Genomic DNA, 7,655 nt, shown 5'->3' on the forward strand with positions numbered 1-7,655 from the left:
TGGTTATGTCTTCTTAAACACAAACAAGCGAACAAAACAGAATTAAGAAAGAAGACTTTAAAAGGGAGGTGTTGGCTAAATGAAAAGGCCCTCATTAGCTCTAGTAAGTGGATTTTACCTTGAGACTTTGACCCTTTCTGTGGCAAACAGTATTTTTGTTTCCCAAAACACCAGTTGGTTCCATTGACTTTAGTTCTCTTCCATAAACATTTATTGAGCACACTGCATGTCTCAGACCCCGAGATACAAAGATGAATGAGGCAGGTCCCTGCCTTTTGGATGCTTACAGCCTAATGGGGAAAGGAGATGAGGTCAGAGCGTTGGGGAGAATGTACTTAAGTGCCATCTAAAGGTACAAAGGAGGGACAGTGGAGGGACAGTCCCCCTGGGTTGGTGGGTGGGTTTAACACGACCCCTCACCCACAGAAACAAAGTAATCCCCCAGATTAACCGGAGAGATGAGGTATGGCTTGAGTACTTCCTACTTTAAAATGTGAAAGGACCTTACTTTCCAGACAACCGGTGTGAGGATTCACAGTTGACAGCCTTTTTGAGGAGGCTCAGGCAGGTGAGGAGATGGCCGAGGGGGGTGGCTGGCCGCAGCAGGTCTGGCCCCTCACAGCGCCCCCAGGGGGTCGGTGTTGTCCAGCTGCTGGTCTTCGGAATCCTGGAAAAGAGAGGTCTCTCAAACACTGGGCGCAGGCCCTCCTGCTTGTTGGATCTTTCTAGGCAGAGCATTCCTTCTGGTCCCTGCTCTGAGACCTTGAAGGGGTTTAGAACACGCTACCAAAATATGGCCCCTTGGCAGTTTAAATATCTTAAACTGAAGGAATTTTTGGAAAAAAAAAAAAATACCAGCAGAAGCAGGATGGTGCCTGTGAACTTCCCCCACCTTGCTTCTCTTCCTTTGAACAGGTCATAAAACCCTCCCTGCACCAGGAGGAAAGAAGACATTGATCACCAGAGACAAGAATTTGGGGCCAGGAAATCTGTACAAACCACCTGGTTAAACTCCATATCTTCCTACTTGCGTCACCGTGTACTCCCCACAAGCCAAAACCTCTGTCTTGTCCATTCTGCACAGATGTGTTGTTTCTTTGTATAAAAGATAGAAAAGCTTCCGCTCTGGTCACTTCAGGTCTTCATTCTCTCGTGAGGACTCCCAGGTACATGCAGACTTGCCGTAAAGTTGATTCGCTTTTCTCCTGTGAATCTGTCAGATTGCTTTTCAGATCCAGCCAGGGATTCTAAGAGGGTGGAGGAAAACTTCCTTCCCAAGAGCCTAAAACAGTTCTCCTCCAAGCACCCTGTGAACACGTGCGTGGGAGGAGCGTCTGCTCATGCTGCCGTCCTGTGTTAGGAGGCAGGAGGGTAGGGTGGTTCTGGGGGCGGCTGCCGCTCCTTGAAGCTTATGGCCCCTGGACAGGTGGGTTCCATTCTGGTGTTTTCCCCTCATTTTTATAAAGGGCCATAATAATATTTTCCTCACAGGGAAGTATGAGGCTTAAATTAGATACTGCATTAAGGAAGCTACACACACCCTACCAAAGGTGGCTCTTAGTATGATTACAAAAAACTGCTTCCAGATTAAAAATTCTTTGTCATTGGCTCTTGAGTATTTGAGAGTCCAATCAGAAGCCATACTCTGGAGGCAGAACCCAAGCTTGGTGCTGTCTGCGGCTCTGATTGGCCCCGAAGTGCTGTTATTTTGCATACGGGATGTGTTCCGGATGTCTGGATTGCTACAAATATTGTACAGGCACCCCACCTTCAATATAAAAGTCAGGAGAATGGAGGATGTCCCTTCCGGGGGGCAGCCTCAGATTTCTGTTCCTGGAACATCTCTGCCACCTGGTCTGATGAGAAGGGTTCATCTGACTCCCGCATTTGGGACACACTGTCTCCTGCCTCAGGAGAACCTTTCATGCGTGGTGCTGACAGAGCTCTCAGAAGAGGACAGGCAGCTGAGAAGGCGTGAAGAACACGGAATGACATGGATAACACCCCCTTCCCGCTGCACCAGCTTGTTTACATCAGGTTGATTTCAACATAACAGTGCTTCCAGACATGAACTACTAGTTAAGAAATCAACAGCCGAACTTACCCTTTCAGTTTGGGTGGGGAAACTTCTACATGGGTTTGATGAGAAAAACAAAGTCGGTTAGGATCTAGGTTATTTTTCAGTCTATTGCAAAGATATTAGTTCTGCTGCCACGGACACTGAGAACACAAGACGTTTACGTTTGGTTCACTGCAGAAGAACAAAAATATCTGTTGCACTATACGAGCTGAAAAATGGTGCAATAAAATATTTTGGTAATGTTTCAGTGCCAGCTTGCCAGAATGCAACAGCCATAATAGAGTTTTGCAGGAAAGGTAGCATATGTGCAAGCATCAATCAATCACGGCAGCTCTCTGGCTTGGGTTACATTTTTTTTTTTTTTAAGTTTTTTTTTTATTTAAGAGAGAGCTGTATGTGTATGAGAGAGAGAGCAGGAACTGGGTGAAGGGCAGGCTGTGCACTGAGCAGAGAGCCTGATGCAGGGTTCGATCCTGGGACTCTGAGGTCATGACCTGAGCCAAAGGCAGACACTCAACCGCCTGAGCCACCCAGGAGCCCCCTTGGCTACTTCTTCATGAGGGTTCTAGACTAACAGGCCAGATTCAGGTGATTTCCTTGGACCTGAGCAATGCTGTCAGCTCAGTCTCCTGAGGTACACACTAGCTATCAATTTTTCTTACCTCCCTATAAAAGGAAGAATTAAGTTTTATTCCAGCTGCTCAGTGCTGACCTGGTAGTAGGCCATGGGCAGGGGTACCTTCCACACTCCGTGTGAATGGGGTACCTTGCTGTGGGCTCCCCCTGGGATGAAGTCAGTGGAGCCCCATCCAGGCTCAGGGATCACTAACTACAAACAAATGGTTATTCCCTGGAACATCAGAGCAGAACATGTCCCTCTAGAGAGCAAAGACCTGATCAAAGTGAGATAGGGAAACCAAAGGACTCCATAAAGAGCTGCTTTTGCTCCTTTTCCTGCTTTCACTCTCGCTACGATGTGCACCCCGGCCCCACCTTACACGTGCCTCCTAATGCAAATAGTGTATGTCTTCCTTGGAAGAGCCAAGGAGTTAATGATTTCTCTAGAACAGATAACATCTAAGGAAGGACCAGGTGAGAATGACGGGACTAAGCTACCATATGCGCACTCCAGGCCACCAGCAGCTAGACATCTCCGGGCCAGGGGCCCCTGGCTCCAAGGACTAACAGATGGGCCCTGGTCTTTGTTCTAACCAGTTCTGGGATGCCTGAGGGGGCATATACACCAGACCACCCTCCTCAATAAAAACTCCAGACCCAGAACACAGACGAGACTCGTGCTCCTTTCATTTCCTTTCCCTGTGTCTCAGCACTCCATCTGTATCTGCCCTCTCTGTATCTTCAGTAAACTCTGCTCTCTCTTCCTGCTGGCTCAAATTTGATTTCCATCCTAGGAGAAGCCACTCACCCTCTTGGTGGGTCCTGTGGGACCCCCTCTGGATCCTTGGACCCGGCCTGCTGTCATTAAAAGGAACATAGTTCCAAAAGCAAGAAGCAGCTCTGACAATGGGCAGAAAAATTGTGGCAACCATGAAAAATGAAAGTTTATTTTTAAAAAAAGTTTAAGTAGGTATAGTTCCATGTTCAATGTGGGGCTTGAACTCATGGCCCTGGGATCAAGAACTGCATGCTCTACCAACTGAGCCAGCCAGAGACCCCCAACATGGAAATGTGTTTAAAGCATAACGTAAGGGAAAGAAAAAAAAAAAACCAAAAACGCTTTTTATGGCCTGAGTCTGTCTTTGTACTGGCTACCTCATAAATGTTTGTGACAGAATGCAGCCCAAAATTTCTTCGTGTGACAAATCACTTCTCACCTGGTCGTGAGGTTGGGGGTGATCAGCCTCTATTACCTCTAATTATTGGAGATCTCACCCCAAAGAACCCAGGGACACTCAATAGTCACCTGGCTTCAGTCAGCTTGTAATACTGGCTTTTAGGATTATTGCCCTGAGACACATTCTAGAAATGTGCCTTTCTTGGTGCAAAGCTTTCCAGTTGGATTTGCTGGAAGACCTCACTCTCCCGCACCCCACCTGCATCTGTTCCTAGGTAAAGAGGCAGACTCACCATGAAGTAGTCATAGGAAGGTTCTGGGGGAGCGGAGGGGGTGCTCTCATACAAAGGGTTTGGTATATTCTCAGGCTGCTGCTTGCCAAGAGCCGCGACGTCGATATCCTCCTCCGACTGCTCCAAAAGACAAGCACAGGCTGACAGGATGTCCCCAGGGCAGGAGTGGCTCATTCAAGTTGTCAGGTAAAGCAAGCTGTGCCCACCCCTCTTAAGTGCTGGGCTCAAGGACTTCATACGTCCATCCAAGCGTGACTGCCACCCGAATCCGCACACAGGGTGTTTCCACCCTCCCCCCAACCCACTGCCACCTCCCCAAGAAGCGTCCTCATGCCCATGCCCACAGGACCCAGTCCCACCCAGGGTAACTGCTCTTCTGACTCCCATCACCCTGGAGTGGCTTTGCCTGTCCTTGAACTTAATATGAAAGGACTCCTACGGCGTGCACACTGTCGGTAAAGATGCTGGAGCTTATAAATCGGCAGGTGCTCTGCTAGGAGGGAATGGCCTCCTGCCAGAGGAGCCGCATCTAGGGGAGGCAGCTGGAGGAGAGGCTGGGCTGGCAGGGGCAGAAAGCACAGAATGGGGGGTGTTCCGCTACTGTGCTGTGGCCACACGCCACCCCCCCGGAGCCTCCCCTGCTCAGCTGACCTGCTGACCTACATGTGGGCTCAGCAGTTCAAATGGGGCGAGCTTTGAGGCTGGCTGCAGAGTGAGGCCCGACCATGCAGGTCCTCGACCCTCTCCACCCCCAGAGTCAGTCAGCCTTGAAGCTCTCACCAAGCAGACCAGGTGCCTGCCTGTCTCCTGAACCCTCCGAGGGGAGGGTTCTTGGCCCCTGGTGAATGTGCCTCCAAGCCCAGCCCCTGGCTCCCATGTGAGCTCTGTGAGGCAGCCGGTCAGGGACTGGGCTCCAAAGAGGGATCTCCCCCATCACCATGTTCCCATGCCTCTCTTACCTCAAAATGCTGGAAGCCAGCTGTTCTCCGGTTTAGTCGGAAGTAAGAATATGCAGCCAATGCAGCGGCTCCAAAGACCAGGGCGGTGGCGAAGAATATCCCTGTTCCCACGCCCGTGTGGACTGAAGCCTGCACAGAGAAAGAGGAGGGGGTAATACTCAAACCCTTGCCAAGAAGGAGTGCTTTCTGGAGCCCACCCTACTCTTGCTGGCCCCCAGGCATCTTGGGCCGATTGGGATAAAAGGAAGGATAAGATAGGTAGCATGTAGTTAGCCCTTCCTACTACTGGGGTCTAAGCCCCTTCCATGACATAATCCAATTAAACCTATAATAGCCCCAAGAGATAGGGACATGTATCACTGTTTTCATTTTTATGTGGGGCGACTGAGGCCCAGAGAGGGTAAGTGCTTTGCTCAATATCACAGAGCCAGTGAGGAGTAGAGGTAGGTGGACTCTGAAGCCAGCCTGGCTTTGGAGCTGGTGCACTTAACCACGATGCTATTGAAATTTCCAGAAGCCAGCTGGGCTCACCCTTCCCTCACACATTTAGAAGGCAGAATACTAACAATACCAAAAAACCCACCCTCCTATAGCCTGCTATACTGGGTACCAAGGACTGTCCTAATTATTTTATTTATTGACTCATAATCCTCCCAAGAATCCAAGGGGTCAGCATTATGACCCCCCCTTTTGCAGATGAAAAAAATGGGGCTCAGAGACCTGTCCAAGTTGCACAACAATGAAGTGGAGGGGACAAACCAGAGCTCAGGATTTCTTACTCCCCTCCCAGTGGCTTCTCTATTGGCCCATTCACTCAACAAATATCAATAGTGGTGGGTGTTGTGTTGCTAAGGCACCGGAGCAGGGGTGGGGTGAACCAGGACCTCACATCTCTGAGGCCGGCTGCTGCGGATGTGGATATGGGAGGCTCCTCCCATCTCCAGAGGACAGGAGACAAAGCTTCTAGCTACAGTTTGCCTCTTGGGGAGAGGACAAGTGGACCTTGGACCTCCACCCACCCACCAGGAGCCCTGGATACTCACCACTGGAGCGGGGGGTGCTTTTAAAGGCCTGGAAATGACATGAATGATCCCATTGGAGGCAAAGATGTCCCACTGCAGAATGGCCCTTCCATCGACAAACCTGGTCTCCTGGGGAAATGAGAGGGGGCTGATGGAGATCTGTGGCCATCAGCCTCTTTTCCCCATGTGGGCAACCGCGTGATAGAAGGACGTTGCTCAATTTCTCCCAGGTCCTGCAGTCCAGGGGTCAGGCCTATTGTTACCAACAGGCAGCATAGGACTTCTGCTCCCATCTGGACAGCACAGAACACCTTAGTTGCCCTTGGGCCATAAGGCAGATTGAAGAGGTACAAGGAACCCAAGGGGCCATTCTGTCCTACCAACTCGTCTACCAGATGAGAGTTCAGAGGGAAAATGGCTTGTCCAGGATCACCCAGATAGCAAATGGCCAACCCTAAGCCTCTGGACTTTGAATCCACTGCTCTGAACATCCCACTGAGCTGTTAGAGAATGGATCTCATCCCCTGCTAATCAGAGCATGATCTACTGTCCTGTGGTTGTGGGCATTACCTGAGAGTTCATTAGAAATGTGGAACCTGAGGTCCCCATACTCCACCTGCTAAAGTATGATCTGTATTTCAACAAAACTCTAGCTGATTCAAATGCATGTTAAAATTTGAGAAACCCTGGTCTAAACCACTAATCTTCGATAAAAGAAATAATTGATCAGGTAAATATTAAAAAATAGTACTCATTTGGCACTTGCTACCAATCACACACTAGCCCTACATGCCACAAGCACAGAGTCACTGAATTTTCACAAGCGCCTATGATTCTATGTCATGGTCGCCATGGCTACTACTGCCATCAGCATCATGACCATCACTATCATCATCCTCATGATCATCGTCAATATTACCATGACTATCATCACCAATAGCATCACTGCCACTGTCACTGTGAAACAGAGGCAGAGGACCAGAAAGCTTTAAACGTGGTTTCATGTCAAGTTTCTCATCCATCATTACCAGTTTCCAGGGCTGGAGGTCACCAGTGGTTTACTCCCCAAGGGATAGAGGTTGCAGAACAGCGTGGTGTACTACAGCGTGCACCTAATACCATCCCCTGACTATAGGTTTAACATTTACTTTCATATTATAATAGTTGTCATCTATTAAGCACCTACTGTATGCTAAGAGTTTTGAATATATTCTCTCCAGTTCTGCCAGCAAGTCCAGAAGATTTTTCATACCGGTTGTTGCTGGTCCTGGCTGGAGGTGATGAGCAGCTGGCTTCCCAGCTTAGTCTGCAGGACAGTACCATTGACAAGGTCATTGTAAAAGAAGATGCTGACATTGGCGAGGTGGTGCTCAATGTCTCGCCCAGACAGCGTCTGAGAAGAAAGGAGAAACGCAAGAATGGTCTATAGAAGCCAGGCAATTTTATTTTAAATAAAAGAAAAAAAAAATCACTCTCCATGGCCTTCTGCATCCATGTGGAGAGAAG

At 49.1% G+C, this 7,655-nt stretch overlaps 1 protein-coding gene across 1 annotated transcript; it reads right to left on the reverse strand.

Moving 5' to 3' along the window:
- LOC116862685 (stabilin-2-like) lies at positions 1 to 7,542 on the reverse strand (the record flags this gene model as incomplete). Its single annotated transcript, XM_032850047.1, has 5 exons — positions 1 to 667; positions 4,169 to 4,285; positions 5,128 to 5,256; positions 6,171 to 6,278; positions 7,402 to 7,542. Coding segments are annotated over 5 exons (546 nt in total), but the record flags the coding sequence as incomplete, so codon positions are not given.
- Positions 7,543 to 7,655: the final 113 nt, after the last annotated feature.

Source organism: Lontra canadensis, unplaced genomic scaffold, assembly GCF_010015895.1.
Source record: "Lontra canadensis isolate GAN:19392208 unplaced genomic scaffold, GSC_riverotter_1.0 scaffold300, whole genome shotgun sequence".
Lineage (NCBI taxonomy): Eukaryota > Metazoa > Chordata > Mammalia > Carnivora > Mustelidae > Lontra > Lontra canadensis.